This window comes from Pangasianodon hypophthalmus, chromosome 14 (assembly GCF_027358585.1).
Source record: "Pangasianodon hypophthalmus isolate fPanHyp1 chromosome 14, fPanHyp1.pri, whole genome shotgun sequence".
Taxonomy (NCBI): domain Eukaryota; kingdom Metazoa; phylum Chordata; class Actinopteri; order Siluriformes; family Pangasiidae; genus Pangasianodon; species Pangasianodon hypophthalmus.
In genome coordinates this window covers 18511287-18535134 of record NC_069723.1, presented here as the reverse complement: position 1 = coordinate 18535134, position 23848 = coordinate 18511287, and the positions used below count along the sequence as shown (strand labels likewise).

Below are 23848 nucleotides of genomic sequence, written 5' to 3'. Positions count from 1 at the left end.
GATAATCTTAATAAATTCAGTCTGTAATCAGATACCGGCTGTCAGAATGTCTGATGTGTCACTCCTATGCCTTCACATTGTGGTTACTTCCCCCACCAATGTAAAAATACAGTGAACAGTGTAAATGCCGTGAATGACTTTTACAACAGGTGACGAGACAGAGATGCTTATAATCAAAGTAAGAACTCGTATCATTCTTTGAAAATGTATATAACATAAAAAATTAAAGCTTATTATAATCTTAAAATACTTATTACATATTAATTCAACTAATAGCTTTGCGTTTAGACAATCAGTGTGTTGGTGTGTTTCAGTGGAATTGGGGCAACCAGATTTTAGAATGCTAGAACTTTATTTATGGTTGAGACATATGCAAAGGAGAAACATATTTCAGTCCAGCAAAGCCTGTAATTTTCTGAATTATATATAGTACAAAATGTCAGTTTGACCATGTGAAGTGTTTTCCCAGGCTACTACACGGGTGTTTTAATCACTTTCTGCTATACTTCTGAATTTTGCAGTGTAAAGAGTTTACAGTAAAATATTCACATTTAGTGACTGGGCCTAAAATCTTGCTGCAAATGCTTTTCTTTTTTTTTTTTTGTTGTTGTTTCTTTAGTGCTGCCATGTCTACTAAAATGTTCAATAAGATTAATGTTGGCTTATAGAATTAACACCATTAAGGCTTACAAGACGGGAAAGATGTGAGATTTTTAGATTATGTTGTAGGGAATAGCACACAGTATTCAAAAAAAGTGTTGTTCTTAACTCCCAAAACACCTCAAGTGCTGTCGTTTGGATGCTCCTGTCTTGAAGTAGAAAAATAATCTACTAATCTACAAACTATTTAAATTCATTCTACACTCAGCCATGTGAGCAAAATCTTGCGAGTGTACGACTGCTGCTTTTATCATTATCATCATCATCATCATCATCATAACAAGCTTATTTGGCTGCAGGACTGAAGCGCCAGGGCTTCATAGCGCCACCTTGTGGATAATCATCTTGCTAAACACATGAATAATATTGATAACATATTACTGGAAGTTTCACTTTCCACAACAGATATCCAAATGAAGCAGTTTGTCCTGAAAGGCCAAGCTTCTAGGAGAACCTGTGCTGTCGCTCAGCTTCTGTTCTAACTGAGAGCTGTATTATGATCAGGCCTGAATAGCCACACAAAGCAAGGCTTATTCTCAGAAGAAAAAAAAAAAAAGAGGGAGGGAGTGAAACTCTGAGCTACTGGACTTTTCCCATGAACCTATCGGGCAGCTCACATCCTTGTCATACTGAGCCACTGTAGCAGGACGGGTCTGGGTTTACTGGCATGGATGTGAGAGGATTTTGGCTCCTGTCCACACACACACACACACACACACACACACACACACACACACTCCCTGAGAGGAAAGAGATCTCATTCCAGAGGTGGTGTGTCTCTGCTAAACAGATCCTCTTGTGTATAAGATAGTTAATTTCTTCTAAAGTCTGTGAGATCTTTTACATGATGGTGCCTTAGGTATGAAAGACAAAAAAAACCTGTGGCTGTCATATGTAAAAATTTATTCATTAAAAAATAATTTGACAGGACCATATCAAGTGACAGTGGCAATAAATACAAAAGCAAAGAATACAACAGAAAAGGAAAGGTTGCCTAAAAGAGGAGAAATATATGGCACAAGTAACAAAACCACTGTTAGATCAAACTAATTAAAGGCCAATGAATCTAAAAGAGGCTTTGTGTTTAAAAACGACAGCTAGGGACTTGACAGCTTCCTGTCCGGGCATGGGAAACTAAGCAAACTTTCAGGAAGAGGTACTCAAGCCCCTCCCACTGTCCTTGAGCTCAGAGTCCAAGAGCACTGAGACAATGAGACACAGCCAGAATGAGATGAACGTCCCGTAATCAAACTAAATCAAATTACAGGAGGACAAAGAAGACTCTGAGGGAGAGGCTGCACACTTCCAAAAACACCCAGGTTAAAACAGGCTTTAAAAAAGGAAAAAAAAAATGTTCCAAACATAATTCTCAGTAATTAAGAAAAAAAAAAAAAATACAATACTGACAATCTACACAGGAATGAGTATTAAGGCAACTTTTTGCTCCCTCTGCATCAGTTTGTAAGGCCAGCAAGGAAAGAAATCTTGCTCTGTTGAAATAAGAACCAAAACAAGGAGGAAAAAAAAATCTTCTTGATCTGAACACTGTAATTCAGCCACCTAATAATCGATGCCCTGGTCATAGTGGCCACGGTACTCATCGTATTGCGGCTGGTACTCTTGGTGGTATTCTGCTTGGTAGTCAGCCTGGTAGTCAGTGTCGCTGACCTCGGATCCAGTGGTGCCGGTGCCCTGGCTGCCGTTGGTGTGGGCTCCAGGCTCCCCAGATGAGGGGCAGTATTTGGGGTCGTAGATCTGCCTGCCCAGACCATAGGCACTCATGCCCTTCTGCGAGGCTGTTTTGTTGGTGCCCATCTGCAGAGAGATGGTGGAGTTGTCCATCGGCTGCAGAGACACCTTCTGGTCGTAGATGTCTCGCCGGGTGCCGGGGGCACCCATGCCAGCCTAAAGAGTCGGGAAAGCCAAGCAGACAAGATTGAAAAAAAATGCAAGTGATGTGTTTCTAACCATGTCAGACAATGGAATAGTCTGAATACACTACCAACAGCTCCATCTGTTACTAATTAAAAAATACAGCTAAAAACAGTGAAAATTTTTTCACTTTAGCATTTAAATACCTTTCATTTGCCTTACTTTTACTGCCAATTGTCACATTTAATATTACTTATATACTTATGATAGCTATTATAGATTTAAATGATTATACTTCTATTTATTATACAAGTATAATATTCACTATAACTACCTTTATTATATCATTTTTATATATTATTTTCATCTTTCACTGCTATTATTTACTGCATTTTTGTATTATTTGTCCTTCCTGTATTACCTTTTTTTTAACTTTTGTTTTTTTCTTTCTTTTACTTCACACTGTAAAGCACTCTGACCTGAAATTATCAGTATTATTATTATTATTAAAACTAATAGAAACAGCTCACTCTGTTGATGCAGGTTAGCGTGAATACACATTTTTAAAAACTGAAACGGGCTCCCGATCAGCACACCGACAACGTTTGATCAGAAGATCATTCAGACAATGCCACAGCCATCCATAGTGGTTCAGATTTTTCAGCAAGTAGCCACAGGGTGCAAAAGCCTTTAAGAGATGTCGATGTCGCTTAATATATAAACCTGATATTGATTTACTATACTTGTTTGTGCTATGCTTTATTGTCTCTACTGATCCAAGTCAATAGAAACAAACATTTTTGACTTGCGTTAAACAGCTATTAGTAATGGACCCAGACTTTGGACCCATTTATATGTGTATATTCAGTGAGAGGTTGCTCACAGGTTGCTGTGGAAATGAACATTTAGCGATCATGCCATTGTGCCGGGTATGTGTATGTCAGGGGTTCCGGTTCCTTTTTCCTTTGTTTGGCAGCTAAAACCAGACTAAGGCATTTCCAAGAAACACTACAGTGTCTACAAGATGGGATTTTTGTGGTAAAGTGACACATCCTGTGTGTAATATGCAGAAGTTGTTGCCATCCATCACTTTCTGTTCATGAACAATATGAATAAATTGAATTGTATGTGCTCGTGGTAATTGTATGCCCAGGTAATGCGTTTAATGCTGAGTCTTGGATGTGATGTGAAACATTATCCTGGAGGTTTTCTTGGAGCTGAGCAGCTAGTGCTCACTGGAAAAGGAAATAAGACACTGGGTGGGGAATTAAAAGTGACGTAAACATAAAACAGATCAGTGAATACCCATGTCATTAATCCATCGCACCCACCTCAACCAATCTGCTGTAGTAAGCATGGTTATCTACCTCTGCTGAGGAAAACCTTATTTGTACCGAAATGTGTCCAGGTGGAGACGCCATTGTAATAATTACAGGGGCTCAGAGTTGTAGTGACATATACAGTGACATACCTGACTTGCTCCCTTATTGGTGCCCATCTGCAGGCTAATGGTAGTCTGGTCATAAGGCTTGTCTGTTTGGGTCTTTGGATCATAAAGATGTCTTCGGGTGCCATAAGCAGTCATACCAGCCTGACTGGCACATTTATTTGTCCCCATCTAGACATCAGCAAGGAAAACAATATGTCAGAAATGGGCAGTAAAATGTACGCCAGTCAACAATGAATAAATGGGGTGGGAGGAAAGGTACACACACTAGGGTATAAGAATGCATCAACACCCCATACTTAAATAAATAAGCTATGATGACGTGCCACACCTGTAAGCCAATGACACAGTTTCCAGCCTTTAACTTCTCATCGTTGAACGAGCGTTCCTGCTTGTCTGCATACTTCACACCAATATCAACCTTGGTGTCCAAGCCTTTGGTCTTTGCCTTTGAATCAAAAGAAAATAGTTTAGTACAAAGAAAAATGAAAAAGCATACGAAAACATTCTGTAATCTTGCCAATTTTTCTTCTGTAAAAGGGATTGACTGTATATCTCTGAAATTTGTATTTCTAGACCATTTTGTAAAAAAAGCCCTATTTGGACCAGATTAGTTTTACTTTGAGAAGTGAGATGATGTAGTTAGTCCTGGTGTATCTCCAAAATCTAACAAGTCGTCAGTAATTTTTGGCACACAAAACCCAAATCAAATAGTGGCCAAGTTTAAAATGCTGAACAATAAAACACAGATGACATTCAAAATGATTTGACAGAAGCAAAGCTTCCAGGGGTTTTAGGCAAGTTATACAGTCAGGTCCATAAATATTGGGACAGTGACACAGTTTTGGTAATTTTGCCTCTGTACACCACCACAGTGGATTTGAAATGAAGCAGTCAAGATGTGACTGAAGCGTAGACTTTCAGCTTTAATTCAAGGGGTTTAACAAAAATATTGCATTAACCGTTTAGGAATTACAGCCATTTCTTACAGAGTTCCTCCATTTTCACAGGCTCAAAAGTAATGGGACAATTGACTGATAAGCAGTTTCATGGCCAGCTGTGGCCTGTTTCCTCCTTATATCATGATAAATTAAGGAAATAAAAGGTCTGGAGCTGATTCCAAGTGTTGAATTTGCATTTGGTAGCTGTTCATGGGAACTCTCAATATGCCATCCAAAGAGGTGTTGATGCAAGTGAAGGAGGCCATCATTAGGCTGAAAAACCAAAACAGACCTATCAGAGAGATAGCAGAAACTTTAGGAGGGCCAAATCAACAATTTGGTACATTCTTAAAAAGAAGGAATGCACTGGCGAGCTCAGCAACACCAAAAGGCCTGGGAGACCACAGAAAACAACTAAAGTGGATGATTGCAGAATTCTTTTCTTACTGAAGAACAACCCCTTCACAACATCTAGCCAAGTCAGGAACACTCTGGAGGAGGTAGGCCTATCATTGTCAAAGCCTACAATCAAGAGCCACCTTCATGAATGTAAATACAGACGGTTTACCTCAAGATGCAAACCGCTGGTAACACTCAAGAACACAAAGGCCAGATTACACTTTGCTAAAAAGCCTCTAAAAAAAAAAAAAAGCCTGACCAGTTCTGATGCAAGATTAACTTGTACCAGAATGATGTGAAGAGAAAAGTATGGAGAAGGAAAGGAAGGGGTCATGATCCAAAGCATACCACATCATCCGTCAAACATGTGGAGGCAGTGTTATGGCATGGGCATGTTTGGCTGCCAATGGAACTGGGTCACTGGGGTTTATTGATAATGTGACTGTTGATAGAAGTAGCAGGATGAATTCTGAAGTGTACAGAGCTATACTTTCTGCTCAGATTCAGTCAAATGCTGCAAAACTGATAGGACAGCGTTTCACAGTACAGATGGATAACAACCCATAACATACTGTGAAAGCAGCCCAAGAGCTTGGAAATTAAATGTTCTTAAATGACCTCAACCCAACTGAGCTGCTTTTCACTTACTGAAGACAAATCTGAAGGCAGAAAGACCCACAAACAAGCAGCAACTGAAGATGGCTGCAGTAAAGACCTGGCAAATCATCTCAAGGGAGGAAACTCAGCATTTGGTGATGTCCATGGGGTCCAGACTTCAGGTAGTCATTGACTGCAAAGGATTTACCTCCAAGTAATAAAAATAATCCTAATATTTATGATTATATTAGTTTGTCCCATTACTTTTGAGCCTGTGAAAATGGAGGAACTCTGTAAAAAAAATGGCTGTAATTCCTAAACGGTTAATGCAATATTTTTGTTAAACCCCTTGAATTAAAGCTGAAAGTCTACGCTTCAGTCACATCTTGACTGCTTCATTTCAAATCCACTGTGGTGGTGTACAGAGGCAAAATTACCAAAACTGTGTCACTGTCCCAATATTTATGGACCTGACTGCATGTGACCTACTAATGATTAAGCGCAACTTGCGCAGCCACAATGGATCATAATTACTTCAGACGTCCTCTGAAAACATTAACAGCCATGTGTTTGGAAATCCAATCTGTATAGTATGCAAAAGTGATTCTATTAACAAGTTCAAAACACTTTAGCTATTTTGTATTGTAATGCCACTTAGTGTCATCCTTTTTGAAGCTGTAATTAGATACCATAATGCATCTAAAAACACAATACTGCTTTGTACAGTCATCATATTGTGAATTTCCACCATGTGTGAAAGTCTCACCATGCCAGCCAGGGCGAGCAATGTGGTCTGGACCTGCGTCATGTTTCCATTCTCAAACAAGTCATTGGCTTCAAATATGTCATTTGGCTTCAGGCCATATGTGAGAATGGCTTTGATGAAGTTGCCCAGGTTCTCCAGCTATGTGATCAACAGAAAATAGGATTTAGAGCCATGCTTTTGCACACAAAAATGGTTTTGGGATAAGATGTACTTTGTAGTCAAGTTTAAGATGTCTTGCAAAAAACCTTGTAAATCTAAAACATATTAAACAAAATGACACTTTTTTTTAAACTACTAACTCAGAAATACCTCACCTTATGCCAGTTGAGTTTGGAGTGGTTAATTTTCTTTATAGAGCCAGGCTGGAGTTTGTTGATTAGCCTATAAATAATGAAAACATTAAGTCATTCATTCACTTATTCAATCATCTCCAGTAAATGCTTTATCATGGTCAGAGTTGTAGTGGATCTGGCACTTATCCCAGGAACACTTGGCACAAAGTGGTAATGAATCCTGGACGGTCTGCCAGTCCATCAGACAGAACCATGCACACACATTCATACACTCATTCACACCTAGGGGCAATTTGAAGTAGCCAATTGACATACCAGTATGTTTTTGTGAGGTCAGGGGAAACCAGAGAACCTGGAGGAAACCCACACAGACTCAGGGAGAACATGTGAAATGCCACACAGAGTTAACTCAAGTTTAAGACTGAACCAGGGACCCTGGAGCTGTGAGGCGGCGACGCCCGAACAGTAACTCACATCTGTTTATGTAGAAGTTGAAGCAGGTGATGATTAAAACAATGGTGACAGCTGCAAATGATACAGGCAAAGTTAGGAATTTTTGCTCTTTCTCAAAGTAAATTGCACGGAAACAACCAAGCCAAGTGTTTAGAATTACAGCAGGCTCTGAGTGGTGCAAACGTTTTATGCGGTTGTCCTATCATCAGGAGACTGTAAGGTGAAATCCCCATGATGCCACAGCCATCTGCGATGGAAGAACAGTCTGCTGAGTCACGCTAGCAAATCATAGGAATCCATTAGCTCATGTGTACAGAACAGGCCAATTAGCACTCTAGGACACTGCATAAGCAGTGGTTCGGAAAGAATCCATGAATTCAAAAGAAAACAGATTGGTAGATTTCAGGTGGGAATATTCCGGGAAGACATTTGCAAAAAATTGTGTAAAACAGGCAAAATAAGTTCCAGTAAAACATTTCTATTTTAATGGAACATGTCTGCCCATCAGGGACTTTGTTAGCCTACGTTCCTGATCAACTCCAAGCATACTGAAACATGCAAAGTTATACATTTATTGTCTCCACAAGTGTAGGTAGAGTTGAAAAGGAGCTCATGCAAACCAGTGCTGACTGAATGTACAGTTAGTCAAACGACATTAGCAATAACTTACTCGCAAAGGATGACGCCGTCCTTCAGCCCCAACTGGAAGTTCTCTCCAATCGGCATGCCGGTGACCTCCTCGATCCAGAAGCGCAGCTCCTCCTCCTTCTGTAGGTCATACTTCTGAGCAATCTGAGAAAGGAAGAGCACAACCAGAGTGTCAGTGTGCTGACAGTTGGTTACACAATATATCAGAACATACATATATGGCCATATGGGTGTTGATCACAGGGACTTAGAGCAGACTTTATAATAAAATAAATAAACAAATAAAAACCACTGATATGAAGTTCTTTGAGGAGATGTTTGTCTGGAATTTTTGTAAGGAGTCTCCAGTTTCTAACAGTCAGAGGTATGTTTTCAGACAGGAAAGTCTTCAGGACAAAGGAGTTTATACTTTGTGGTTTCTTGGTAACATGACAGGCTGCATTTTTTTGTCTTAATAATTTTAAGAGAGAAAGAAGTGAGACTGGTGAGGAAATTATTTTGTAGCTGCTATAACATAAGTGATAACAGGAACTAATTTTTTTTTTTTAGCAGACATTCCACAACATTAAAGATAACAAAAAAAATTGCAATTATTGGCAGAGGAATAAAAGACGAATAGAATACTTTGAGAAATGATGTTATGAGTACTAACAATAACTCCGCATCATGTCAAGTTATTCTTTACTTATTTCTGTATATTACATATGTCAAAGACAAACTAGTGCACCACAACCAACAGGAGGCAAGTTTAATTGTAAGGGGGAAAATTACAGGTTGGTTGATAACACCCCAAAGACAGCTTTCTGCTCTCCTAGCATTTAACCAAATGTCAGTACATTACCTTTCATGGATATTTTATTTTATTGAAATTAGGAAGAAACCTACAATACTGATACTGGCATTCTCACAACAGTCAAATGTTTTTTGCAAGTTCCTATTGCCACATTAAGACAAAAATGACAGCTCTGACAGCAACATGCTTTAAGCCAAGCTGAGTTCTGTTCATGTGCGTGATCCGTTCCATGTCAGTCATCACATCACACACATTCAGTGAACACAAATACATGAAAAACAAAGACTCAATTCTGTACGATATGTTATGTTGTACTGGTACTGGACTGGATTTAATGTGTGTATGATGGAGTTACAAAATGAAAATAAAATAGAGATCCATTCATGCAATTCAATCCCATCGTTTTGGTCACTGGACTTGAATTCTGTGAAAGTAAACCTTGGCATCTCAGATTACAAAAATTTTATATGAGCATAAGCCTAGTGTGACAATAAGCATTATCCATTTTTTTCCCTCACCACCATGACAGAGCACAAAATATAAAAGTTCAGATATATACATCAAGGATGTGAAAATCCATTACAAATTCAGATCCCAGTTTTCCAATCTTAGATCTCTGTAACCCAGAAACAAAGCAGTCTCTGAAGTTGAGCTCCTGGAGATCAAGTCAGGAAAATGTTTTTCCTCTTCACCCCAGCCATGTTTATGCAGGATCAGTGCCAAGAGCTTCGCCGCACACAGGAAATTGCATTGAGGGTTGCCTGACCTCTGACCCGTGGCTTTAGAGTCGGCTCTGGATGCAATTTCAGCTTCAACTCTTCATAACCAATCCACAAAAGAAAACAGACAGTGTAGGGGTAGTGATATGGGACAATTATAGATACTTCTAACTACTCATACCAAGCATACTTTTTATCTGAAGTGTGTGTACATGTCAATGAAGCAAGGCCGGTTTATACTTGTAAACATGGTCACACATCTGTCTTGTGATGCAGATGGGAGTTTATGAGTAAATGTAGCGTGCAGAGCTCCTAAATCCTAATAGCGTGTTGTGTGTATTTATGGTCGTGTGTATCAAGCTAATGCTGGTAGGTCGAACTGGTTGTGCCGGGAAGACTAAACCCTTCAATTCAAAGAGCAAGTAAACCTATTTCCAGGTTTTTTTTTGTCACTCATTGTTCATTTCACTTTCTTGATGATCTTTATCTAGATTACATTTCAGTTTACTTCACCTCAATTAATCTATAATTATTTGAATACATTTAAAAGGATCCCATTTTAGCAATACTAAATAGGGGTTTTTAGTCCTTCAAGAATTCAGAATAGACCTTTTCCCAAATTAAGCACTGCCTAAATGTGGTGCTGTAATGAGCACAAAGTATCTTTAAAAAAAAAAAACAAAAAAAACAACACATCTGTATTATTGTATCTGTACGGTATTATTGCCTAAGGTCAATAACATTCTCTTTTAATACACAATATCCTTGACAAGCCTTTTTGTGGAGAAAATCTGTAGAAATCCCAAACCGTTCCCTAACTGGTTGCCTTTAATAACATAATATCTGTTTTAAAACATGGAAGTTCTTCTTTCTTCCATAAAACTTGAGAAATTTCATTCTAGTGGCACATATCATATTTTTTGTTTTTAATGTTTACAAAATTAAACTATATAACATGGAACCAGAAAAGAAAACACAACTGGGAAAGAAGTAAAAAACAATATATATATATATATATATATATATATATATATATATATATATATATATATATATATATATATATATATATATATATATAAAAATGTGAAAAAGTAGAATATCCAATCAGCTATTTCTTTTATGCAGTTTTAATTTACCAGATAATGCACATCAGCATAAATGATGAACGCAATACACTCAGACAAACTATTATGATATCATAATAACAATGTTGTATAGTCTAGTCTTCTTGGGCAATATCATCAGAAGAAGGGTGTCATTACGAGGTCAGTTGAGGCAGCTATAACAAAGCAACATCAAGGCAACTGACTCAGCCTGATTAAGCAGCGGTGGAATTGTTGAAGGACTTCCTTTGCATGTTCAAACACACCTAACGGTCTTTCCAGCAAGCTCAACAAGTCTGTGCTGGAAAGGCAAAGGAAAAAAATCCTGCATGCAGGATTATGGTGAGCTCAATTCAACAAGAGAACAATCCGTTTCACAAACATATCCACAGATGAAAACATTCAAACATGTATCCAGAGTAAAGTGTGACACCACACCACACTTATAGCATTCCATATTTGATACATGCACTGGTTAAAGAATGCATGATTTAGAACATAGTAATTTGTGTTTGTTGAATTGTGTGAATGTTTGGATGTGCCAAAGCACAAGGGATAACACTTTAACGGAAATTTAATGATCAGGTCGGGATGATCACGGCACACTGAGTGACTTTTGCAACCTTTCTTGTCTGCAATAACGATTACCAAATGTCATGTGGCACAGCTTAAATGTGAGGAAGGAACCCAATGCATCACCCTTCTCATGTTACAATCAACAGCAAACCATCACATGGTTCCACAAGTCATGGTGAGATGGTATAACTGCACAGCATAAGTCCACAGGACATAAAACACACACCTACACCTGATTATAACCTTAGCCTAATCATAACTGCTGATCTCTTGGGAGTTTGACACCACTGTGTCTAGAGTTTACACTGAATGATGTGAAAAACGTTAAGGAAAAAAAAAAAAAACACCACCCAGTGAGCAGCAGTTCTGAAAGTGTAAATGCCTTTTTGATGCAGGAGATGAGAGGAGAATAGCCAGACTGGTTCAAGCTGACAGGAAGGCTACAGTAACTCAAATAACCACAACCATGGTGAGCTGAAAAGCATCTCAGAAGGCATATTATATTGAAACACAAGGTGGACTGGCTACAGCAACAGATCATGTTGGTTTCCATTCTTATCAGCCAAGAACATCTGAGACTAGAAGAATCTAAGGATACAGTGGGCACAGGTTCACCGAAACTGGACAAGTGAATATCAAAAAGAAAAAAAAAGAAGAAGAAGAAGGAAAAAAAAAAAGCCAGGCAACATTTTCCCAACTGAGGAAAAATCCAAGCCAAGGGGAGTAGCTGAGAACCTTGGTCACATACATCAAACCTCGAATACCATCAATCCAATGAGCCATTACACACAAAGCAAACAGCAAAAAACTCAGGCTGACTGTTCACCGCCTCCTGTTGCCTCACACCATCTGTGAAAAGTTGCACTAGAACATGCAGAAAAGATGACAGATCACAACCAAATTGCACTTATGTTCTACACCTTTAAGTGAAATACTAGGAGGAGCCAGTAATGTTTATAATCAAAAAATGAAAATTAAAATATTCTGATGATCCTAGAAGACAGTGTCCCAAATAGCAATAGTTTGATAGTATTTGCTTTGCTTTCTCCTCTCTGGTATCAATTCCCTCGGGTGAACAGCCAATCAGAGAACTCTCTCTCTCTCACATCAACATGTTCAATCAGCTGAATGGGTGCAAAGACAAACAACACACCATGGACAGTTGATTAATGATGCTCAATGACACTTATTGGCTGGAGCTTGGTTGGTGTGTTACAATCCAAATCAACAACAATCTGTCTCAAGACTTTTACCAGTTGAATTGGGTCTCTTATTTATTTACTTATTTTTTTAAAAGGAGAGATGCCAACATTGCTAAAAAGAAAAATCCTAGCAGGCACCAGAAAGAAAAAAAAAAGAGAATTTCACCACAAAAGCTCTAGCACATTTGTTGATGGGAACGGCTCGATGCTAACATCAAGATACAGCAAAAAAAAAAAAAAAAAAAAAGAAAAAAAAAAAGAAAAAAAAAGGCAAGGCGAAAGTCTGCTGTGGCTGCAGATTAGCACCCACTTCATTTTTTTAAATCAAGCAAAAAGACCACTGACTCAGCCTCTTGTTTCTACTGGCTCAAAATACCCAGATTTGCAAATTCACAGGTCAAAGCACATCTAGATAGTGTCAGTGTGAAGGGAAAGTAACTGCTACCAGAAGCAAATGTGTCTCTCTCTTGTCCCATGCCCTTTCCCGTTCAGTGATTTGGCTTTTCGCTGGAAAACGTATTCCCATTTGTTCTGATTGCAGTTTTAGCTGAGAAAGTAGAAACAGCAAAGTTTTCTGGTTTCTCCTGTAATGCCATAGCAAGCGATAAGAGGGAAAAAAAAAATCACAAATGCTATACAGCATTTGTTAAGCCTCTGTTAACGAATTGTGAAGGAGATGGACAGGACCTAAAGGTTGCTCTTCAGAAGGATCACTGATCCAGCCTTTTCTTGTTTAACTGAAGCCATGTTATAATTGGCTATACCTCAGCTATACCTCAGCCATGTCAGTGCAAGGCCAACAGGAAGTAGCACTTCAACAAAAGCAATCTGTTGAGTAAACACTGAGGTCTCAATGTGACACAGTGCAAGTAAACACTGCAGGGCATTGGCACAGTGTTCACAAACCCCACACTCAAGGTCTCCTGGGCTGTGCGAGAGGTGATGCGAGAATCTGAAAAAATAAAAAAAATTAATAAAACATATTTCATCCTGATTATAGAAGCTTCAGTACAAAATGTTTATGCACAGAAAAGAAAGAAATCATGGCATTGCACTTCCTGTAATGAAGAGAACAACCAGGTCTCTGAAGACTCCAGTCCTCAGAAGTAATCAACAAAGCTCTCGGAGAAGTGAAACAAAAAAGTTAAAGAAAGCAGTTGACTCATGTTCTCTTCTGCCTTTCTATGCTCTCACTTCCCAACATGACCTCATTCAACACACAACATTGACACAAAGAGTGAAAAGCAAAGTGATGGACAAAAGGCAAAGTAAACAGCCGTCTCAAAAGGCACACCTGCATTCCAGGATTGTTTTTAGCCCACTCTTGTAGACTTCCGCTCAGCGTGTAGACTTTTGCTTCCAATGTGGCCAGTTGTGATCAGATGTGGCCATTTTTTTTTTTTTTTTTTTTTTTAAACATGTTATGAACTTGTGTAAAGTTTGATAAGTGACTGAGTCATAATAAAGAGCAGCTGAAGGTGTTTGACAGTTTGACAGCTTTCGCCTTACACCAAAGGCACACTTGTGGTGTTTGAAATTTGAATTCTAGTTTTGCATTAAAGCTAAAAGGCTAACGTAGCTAAAAAAATATATATGACATCTAGCTAACGGTTAGCAGTTTAGCATCATTCAAACTCTCTAAACAAACACACATTTCTAAGGCATCATGTTTTAATATTCAATTCAATTCAATTCATTTTTTATTTGTATAGTGCTTTTTTACAAAGGTCATTGTCTCAAAGCAGCTTTACACAAACAAAAGTAAAGTGAAGTGTGTGTGTGTGACGTCTCTGATGAGCAAGCAGGGCGACGGTGGCAAGGAAAAACTCTCTGAGATGGTGATAGGAAGAAACCTTGAGAGGAACCAGACTCAACACAGAACCCATCCTCATATGGGTTTACACTGTAGTGTGCGTGCGTGTGTGTACAATGTGTGTTGGTGTAGTCCATGGAAAACAGCTGAAAAAAACTTATTACAGAATCAGATCTGCTCTTTCTATTCTTTCTTTCCCTCCAATATCTGAGCAGTTTCTACAGACATCGTATATGTATACCATATATCAGATTGCCACTATCTATAATATTGACAGTAAATGTATACATCAAATTTCGAACTATATTACAATCAGAATCATGTCTAAACGATTTCTACAACATTAATTAAAGATTACTCGATGTGGTTTGAGGGGAGTGTGTGAATATTTAGATGCTAAACCACGCTATAAGCGTCCGTGGGTTTCTAATTCCTATATTCCTATATTAGTTTTTTTTATATTATTAAAATGAATTTAAATGAATTTAAATGAATCAGTTCGGGGGACACCCATTGGATATGGGCCCTTATTTTGAATTTGTCTGGACAATTAATACTGTATTGTAGTTACTTACCCATTATTTAATTACGCATTCTGTAGTAGTATTAGTTGACTGAAACACTGGAAAGAAATCTTTTAAATCAATATTTTTTTGGAATTTAGTACATTTTTAAACCAATTAAACTAACTAAAAAAAAACTGACTGACTAATTGTTGATCAAAATAATCGTCAGTTGCAGCCCTACTTCAAATGTTTCACATTGCCGATAAAAATTACTATTATTTCATTGTCCCTGCTGAAAAATCCATTTGCCGCTACACACTCCTCCCCCGCTGTGAGTGTACTCATGTGATGTAGTCAATACACACTTCCAAGCTGAGAGGGAAAAATCAATGAAGTAAATACCGAAAAGCCGATCCAAAGTTCCCAATGACCTCTGACTATCATGAAAAAGACCACCACTGACACAAAAACCCACAAAGGAAAAAACCGTCCACGCACAGAGAGGTCAAAGGTTAACAGCAAAATTCTTTCCAACTTCCGCCTCTTTCAAGATGTTTGAGTATTGTGTATCCTACAGTAACCAAGGGACCAACACTAGTGTCTTCACATGCAGCCATCTGCAGCCACACAATAGATCCTTTTTGTTTGGCCTTGATTTCGAAGAGGAAAAACTGAGTGCAAGTCTGACGATGAATCAGGAACCTCCAGGTTCGTCATCCATCATTTTCATCCCACAAGGTTGTCGGTTTCTTAATATTTATCTACATGGGGTTTAGTGTGAACATGCTCACAGCTGTGATTTAATTTTAAGGTATGATGAGTAAACAACCTCAAATGCTTCAGATACAACCTACAATTTTGCTCCATCCTGCACCGAAGTTACACTTTGCACACACTCGAATAATTATTATGTACACCTGATTATAAAAGACACACACCTGTAAAATTCAGTCTGCTTTGAGGAAAATAATATATTGCTTTGCTGTACATGCCACATCACTAAATTTCAGACAGCCTGGAAAATAGGGTGTAAATTTGGGAGGGGGGGGAATAAAGGAAAGAAAAAAGAAAAAAGAAAAAAGAAAAAAAAAAAAAAAAAAAAACACATGGAAGTACTCAAGAGCCCTCATTAACAGTGCCACTAAAACAGAATCCTATCTGCTTTATTAAAAACTTTTTTTTTTTTTTTTTGCAGACAAATATGTATATTATGTAAAGAATAAATCACAATGGGGCATACTGTTATAGAAAAATAATCAACGGTTTCCAAAAATCATTACACCATGAAGTGCTTTATTCCTCTATTACCACAGAACTTTATCAACTCTAACATTTAAAAAAATTATTTCCAAAATGACATCATACTCTAACAGTTTATGCTTATATTTTAGGGTGTAGATGGTCCATAGAACTAGTTATTTCCTGTTATCACTTACATTATTAAATATATTGTTTAATAATATTAGAACAATAACAACATATTGTTTAATAAAATAAAGCTGTTCCTTATTTTCTCTTGAAGTTAGTAAGACAAATAAAATGCAGTATTTTTCCTTTCAAGAAACTACAAAACGAAATGTCAATAGCCCTTAGACGTTCCTGTGGAGAAAAAACTTAAAGCTCCAGCTTGACCTCTGACTGTCACAAATCACTGACCCTGGAGACTCCTTCCAAAAATGCTAATTAAATATCTCCTAACAGAAAGTTTCACCATATCAACATACTATCGAAATGGTAACATATGAGGTCATTAATATAAAACTGATTTTAGTCAGCACTACTGTCAGAGCTGCTGTGATGGAGGAGAAAAAAAAATTAAAAAAAATCAATCAACAGCTTCTGACCAATCAGAATCAAGAATTCAACAGCGCTGTGATATAACAAAGTCCTCACAGCCTGCAAGTAGCACACATGTTCATGTACGTCAGATTGACACCTGGTAACTCACTATGTAGCCCCACCCACATTATTTCTTTGTAGTAGTTTTGGATTATTTCAGTATTGCAAAAGAAAACATGAAGATAGCTTGAACTGACATGATTTACTTGCTATAACTAGTAGGTTAAGGTATTTATTCATTAAAAAGAAGCAACAAGAAACATAAAAGAACATAGTTTGACCAAAATCTATATCTAGTTTTGATGGACACACAATGAGTCAAGACATATTTGGTGTCTGAAGTTTGATTCTATATTTTTGTAAATTCTTTTCTCAAAATACATTGTGCAGCAAACAGAATAAATCCATATTAACTGTAAATATGCAAATTAAAATGGCACTATATTATCAGAATTACTGCTTACGGCATTCTTGCAGTTTCACATTTTAGGCCACGTCTCCTACTTGCGGAAGAAAGTGATTTGGCTTCAGTGGTGTAAGTGAGTGTGTGATGATATAGACAAGCACTTTTCACAAGCAGAGTACTTGACACAATGTGGTTTGAGGCAAGCGAGTGAGGTTTTAGACACAGTTTTAACTAGGCTAAACTGGATACAAGCTTCTTAGCTCTAAGCTCAAATGCAAGACTAAAGTAAACTCCAGACACCGAAGATTTTAGTTGATCAACTAATCACAGACTATTGTTTAATATGTCAATATTTGATTTGCTATGTTTAACCTGGGTGTCATGTATCCAACTCCTTGTATGTATTCACCAATGTGATCACATTTTTATACTGCTAGTTAGGTAATTAGCTGGCTAGTTATGACATGAGCTAGCAAGCCAGTGTGTGTGTGAAGTTAAAATAAACTGCACAAATTGCCATGGACATAAGTGTATTATTTAGCTGAAAGAGTACTTGCAGATAAATTGAAGTCAAAGATTGGAGATAGATGAACAAAGAATCTATCACTACAAATATCTTTATTTATCTTTAACATTTAAAGAAAAAAAAAAAAATGTTGCGTGTTTGGTTCACATCCACATGGGCTGCAGTTCGGTGATGCTTGTAGACACCCTGTAATTTTACTTGTGTCATATCCTGTTAAATCTGCATGGGTGTGATGACTGTAGAGTTAATAAGAGTCAATTACACAGCACCTGGCTTATACAAGCATTGAGTGTTGATATCCAGAGCAGCACACAGCTCTAATACCAAGTTCTCACTTTGAATAATATACACCGATTTAGCATTTACCATCGTCAACTGATACATTTTGATTACTGAAATGATGTCAACTTCCTTGTTCATATCAGTTTGCATGCTGAGTCTGACATTCTGGACATTGTGAGAGTACAACTGCAGCATACAAGTGTAATCAATCCGCCTGTGATTGAATCTTTCAACAAACGCAATGCATGTCTACCATAATTAACACTCTGTTCCAAGTATTTGGTGCCTCTGACTGTCAAGTTGTTTAGATGTTTATCCACACACCCACTTCCTCAAACATGGCCACGTGCTAGCATATGTCTCAAGACGTGAAGAGGAACAATGTTACTGTACATGCCTGAAATCCAGTTTGTCAGGAAACTACATACTTCACCTTGCTACATATGTTCACACTACATGTTACTGGAAAACAAAACAACTTCTCAGTAACTGTCCTGTCCCTCATGGTTTGTTTTTTCAATCTTTCAGGACTGCCTCCTTTGAGAACGATACATGCAATGCTCCTTCAAATGTCCCCCCCCTCCAAAATAAAGAATACGATATGTCCTTAAGCTGTCTTCTGCATGGGACAAATCGTATCTCTGGGTTGCAAATGGCACCCAAAAATGGAAGCAACACAAAGGGACGTGATATTAATTTTAAACAGGTGCAATAATAACCTAGTGCCGTACTATACAATCAATTATTGGCACACGCTATTACCGACAATCAATTCTGGCTTCTTTTTCAGCAAACAGGAAGCCTCCACCTCGAGTGTGTGTGTGTGCTAGAAAATTGGCACACCTACAGCTTCCCACCTCATTGCAACAAATAACAACTTTTGCTAATTTGACTTTCAAAAGTAACAAAACTTGCAGAACACATCTACTTTACGATGTTTATGGAAAAAAAGTTTTGCCTTTTTAAAATGATCTCAGTATGACAAATCAGTTTATCTAGTGACTTAAAAACAAGGTAGAACCTGAGCCTAGTGTTAAGAATGATTCACCTCTAGGAATGCATGTGCAAACCCATGATCGCTTCCCCATCATTACTTGACAATGACGTCCTTTGAGCTATTACCATATGGGGAAACTCAATAAGCTGCAATGACTTTAAAAAAAAAAAAAAAAAAAAAAAAAAAAAGTACAGCCTTGTGTGTAGTTGACATGACAGATGAGGCATGATCACTTTTTGAGATGAGAATACTCTAGAAAAAGGATGAGATCACTTCCTGAATGCTTATAACCACAGCCGCAAAGAGTTACTTCCATTTTGCTTGAACTGTATGACTTGTACTGTGTTATACTAAAAAAAGTGCATAATGCATAAATAATGCAATGCATGCAAAAGTAGCTGAAGCATGGAGGTGCTTGTATTTTAAATATTTAGTCATGCTGGGGTGAATCGGTTCCTCCACCTAGTCTGACCCCCCCCCCCCCCCCCTTTTTTTTTTGCATCAACGAATGGGAAGCCTCCACCCTGTGTGTCCTAGAAAAGGCTATGCATGCTTGCATTAGGCATATCCCTTTCTGCACTGCCCTCTGAAGACAATGCATCTCGTACATCCCATTGCATCTAATGGTATAACAATGTATTTTCTCTGTTTTAATGCACCCAAGCATGCACCTCTTAGACTGGATGGTTCTAACTTATCTGTTTTGTTCTCCAAGCAAATCTTCACGCATCAGAGATTATTATAATAATGCATGACCCATTCATTTCATCACCCATTCTTAATACAAGCCTAGGCTATCAACTCTTTGGAGTTGCACGACTTCATGAACTCGTGAAAGAGTTACAAATGAACGCACGTGCTGTTCCGACCTGACAAACTCCATAACGACATGCATTCGTGGCAGAAAGCGAGATTGCCCAGGCTGCTGGAGATAAGAGCTTGCATTCAGACCGCAGAATAAAGCACAAAAACACTGGCTTCAATCATTCATTAGGTTCAGTGGTGTCCTGTGAAGGTGAAGCTGTGATGAAGCTTATATATTCGTGCACAAAAGTTTTAGATGCACTTTGTTTCGCTTTTGTTTCTCGTGGTTGTTTTTTTCGCCCCAGAAGCTTCTCAGAAAGGCTTGCTGATGTAGAAGAGGGGAAAAAAGAAAGCAGTGATGGGCAGGACAAAGAGAGAAGCAACTAAGCAAAATGTATCCCACCAAAAGAATCGCCGAAAAGTGGCCACTGGATTCGAATCGATTAAATATTCGATTATTCCAACATTCGAACATTTAAAAATAATCGAGCGCGAGCAGATGGAAAAAGAAAAAAAAAAGGGAAGCGCCAGAGCAAACAACAAACAACACATTTCACTCCAAACAAACAAGCAGTGAGTAAAGCTTCTCCAGGCTTACCTTGCTCCTAACTTCAGCTGATAAACCGTAAGCGGGTCCTTTGTTAAACTGAGCCATTTTCTTTCCTTTACTGTACTTTACTGTACTTTACTTTAAAGTCGGTGTGGATGAATACTGCTCCAGAAGTTGCTTTGATTTAGAGGAAGATCCTCAGCAGCACGACGCCGCGCGGAGAGAAATAGGCTACGTGAGTTTGGGCTGGGCAGCGTGACTCCACCGCCTACTCGCGGAAAAGCCTGGGCTATGGAAGGCCAATGAGTGCAAAATGAGTGCAAAATGAGTGCAAAATGAGTGCAAAATGGCAGGGTTTTTTTTTTTTTTTTTTTTTTTTTTTTTTTGGAATCAGTGTATATATAAACATTTGTTCTTTATTACATAAAGAACCAAAAACGACCATTCCATTTGTGCCCCCACCCACACACACGCACGCACACACACACACACACACCACCACCACCACCACCATATGGGTTGGTCCCCCCAAGTGTTACGGCCCGATTTGCTAACTATTAGAATGTTTAATATATTAATGTATGAAATGTCACACATTTTAGTGATTTCTAGTTAGATTTAATGTTGTAGACCATAAAAGAGATGAATTAGTTCCTGTTCTCACTTATGTTATAGCTGCGATAAGCAGTCATGCCCTCACCAGCCTCTCTCTTTTTTCTCTTTCTCTCTCACTTGATCTGATCTCGATTTCTCTCTCTTTCTCTGTCTCTCTCTCTCTCTCTCTTAGTAACATTATAATATATCTGACGGTGTGGGAAATCCCATTAGATGACAATGTGGGTGAATTCTATCATACAGTCAAAAGAGACAAAAAAAATTACATTTTGGTCAAAAATATTTCGACAACTCAGCTTTAAGGAACCATAAATACATATCACCAGAATAATTTGGAAAATGTTTTATTTTGTTTTTAACCTTGCCTTGGTTATCTGCCTGCAAAGATCATGTTGTGTAAGGAGACAGTTTAACAAACACAGTCGTAAAAACCAAGTTCGTCTGCCTAAAGATGTCTAAAATCTTCTTTTTTAGCTAATTAAGATTTCCTTACACAGTGAATGTCATGCATGTAGCTACATGCTGTTGTGAAACACACATAAACCTAATCAATTCAGTTTGTAATCACGTACCAGTGAATCTCCTGCACCGCAGTCTGAGTATGTCGTTTAAATGCAATTTTCTCCCTTTACACTTTTGGGGTAAGAAGAACTTAATTTGTCCTTAAGATACATGCAAAAGAGAAATATATTTTAATTCAAGAAAGTCTGTTGTTTTCTGAACAGTATATAGTAGGAAATGTTTTCCCATGCAGCCACACATAGAATCTGTTCTGCTTACAGAAACAGATGGGTGTGTAACCACACAGGTTAATCAAGATCCCTTAGTGTTTGCTTAGTTAACAAGTATAGCTGTTCGGCCAGTTTCTCAAGTTGAATTTTGTTGTTGTATTGAATTCTGGACAGTGTGGTCATTTTGTGGTCACATGTAAGAACTACAGCATCCAATTTTGTCTGGAATGAACAAAAGTACCAGGTAGCTACATGACAGATATGTCAGATGCCTGTGCAGCACAACTCTCCAGGTGCTAACACAAGGTTTACGCAAACATTTATGTCATTTTTAGGCATTTTTTCAATCAGAGGTGAACCTGGATTATGTGGTGGCCCGAGGCAAAATAAATGCATGGGGCCCATTTGAAAGATTTATGTTTTTTTTTGTTATGTCTTCATGTTACTCAGAGATATAGTTATACAATGTACATTTAAAAGTAGTTAAAACACATCTAACATTTATTCATATCTATTCATGGTGTGTTTTACAAACAGGAAATCAAATCTCAGAAAAGAAACAAAATGTACATCTTCAACTAATGTTAACTAACATTAACTAACGTTTTAGCTAACGTAAAGTATTGCTTCACGGGAGCAAAAGACACAGTACTGATACTTGCCAAGCGTTGCCGCCGGTGTTGTGAACATTGTTCCCAGTAACACCTTTTGTATTTCAGCCCACATTAAGAATTCCTAACTCTACTCAGAACATGCTAACCCTAGCTAACTATTACCAGTAATTCATCTTGCAAATAATAAGGTGAAATAAAACTGAAATTGGACGAGAAGATGTGGGTTTGTTTGTCTTTAATGATCTTTAATTCATTCGTCATTATCTGTATCACTTACCGCTGTCCTGTTTCCTCTTTTCCTCCTCTTCTTGTTTTCTCTTGCGCTTCTGGCTGCCAGATAGGTAGGCTATGTCCTCTTCATTTTCAGGAATTAAAGCTCGCACAACTCGAATGTGAAGGGGTGGCGCAGGAGCATAAACAAGTCTTCAAATGAGATAGATCCCTGCAAAGGGGGTTACTAAGATGTTGTTGCGCATTATTTTATGAAATTTCTGATTATTTAAATGATCAACCCTCGGGGCCCTCTCAGAATCCGGGGCCCCAGGCAATTGCCTGCCTTGCCTGCCCTGTAGATACACCTCTGTTTACAATTCACTTTTAAGATCTTCTTGGTGTTTCCATTAACCTCCTGTTTAAATGTTGTGTTGCTAATCTGCAGTACGTTGCTAATCTGCGGTATGTTATTTAAGTCAAATAAAAACATACTCTTCAGCATAGCACTAGCATGCAGCTAATCTTCTCGAACTTGCAATCCGGCCAATCTGAAACTATGTGTTGGGTATGAAGTGACAAATATTTTAGCACATGCAGGGAATTGATTTTTTGTAGCCATTTTGATACTTTTAGACTTCCATAAACATAAGCTTGGTAGTTAATCTGCTGGGCGTTTTTTTTTTTCTTTTTTTTTTTTTTCTGAGGTTTGGACATGATTGCCACCAATTACAGGTCAAATGGAAAAGCCATACATATTTTGGGACATTTTGGTAAGGTTATGGCTACCAATAGTTAAGTGTATAAGATAATAAATGCACCTGAGAATCATATATGGATGGTTAGTATAAATACCACAAAAACTTCACTAACTACATGCCACTCATAATACTAAATTAATATAGCTTTTTGTGAAACTATCTTCTATAAGAGCACATATTGTTTTCCATGGTTCCATGTCCCACTGAAAACAAGAGTGAATTAGATCTAATTAAGGCCATGTTCTTAGAACAGAAATTGGTCACAACGTGTTGAGCATTATTGCTAAACAAGGTCTTTGCTAAAATTAGTGAGAGGTTGAGGCCATGATTTCAGAACGTTTTCTTTTCCAGGATATCCTGAGCACAGACTTGACAGCAAGTCTTGTCTTTTCTTTCCCTGTGCTTCCCCGAGACCTTAGCACAGCTATCAGGGGATGTGTGGCCATAAACAGGAAACTGCCAGGAACAACTTTTAGAAAATTACACCAGTTGCAAATTTCTAGACAACTTTCACTGAGCTGAAAGCCACCTACAATATATTATAGTGCATAAAGAGTAGGGCTTTGGGAATCTAAATAATTATGCATAGATAAAAGTAAAACATGAAATATCTTTCCTAGGATTACTAGACTGGATGATTTAGCAAATCAGTCAAAGTCTAAAATCTTCTCAGTTCAAAACAAACCAAAATAACTGTTCCATAAAAACATAGATATCATGAT

At 38.0% G+C, this 23848-nt stretch overlaps 1 protein-coding gene across 1 annotated transcript; it reads right to left on the bottom strand.

Annotated features, from left to right (window-relative positions):
• Positions 1-1546: 1546 nt before the first annotated feature.
• On the bottom strand, positions 1547-20466 carry LOC113539371 (calponin-3). The gene is made up of 7 exons (XM_026935095.3): positions 20244-20466; positions 8099-8220; positions 6997-7063; positions 6683-6820; positions 4311-4427; positions 4004-4150; positions 1547-2565 (listed from the first exon to the last, which is right to left on the bottom strand). The coding sequence occupies exons 1-7, from the start codon at positions 20298-20300 to the stop codon at positions 2221-2223; spliced, it is 993 nt and encodes a 330-aa protein (XP_026790896.1). The 5' UTR covers positions 20301-20466; the 3' UTR covers positions 1547-2220.
• Between the last annotated feature and the right edge of the window lie 3382 nt (positions 20467-23848).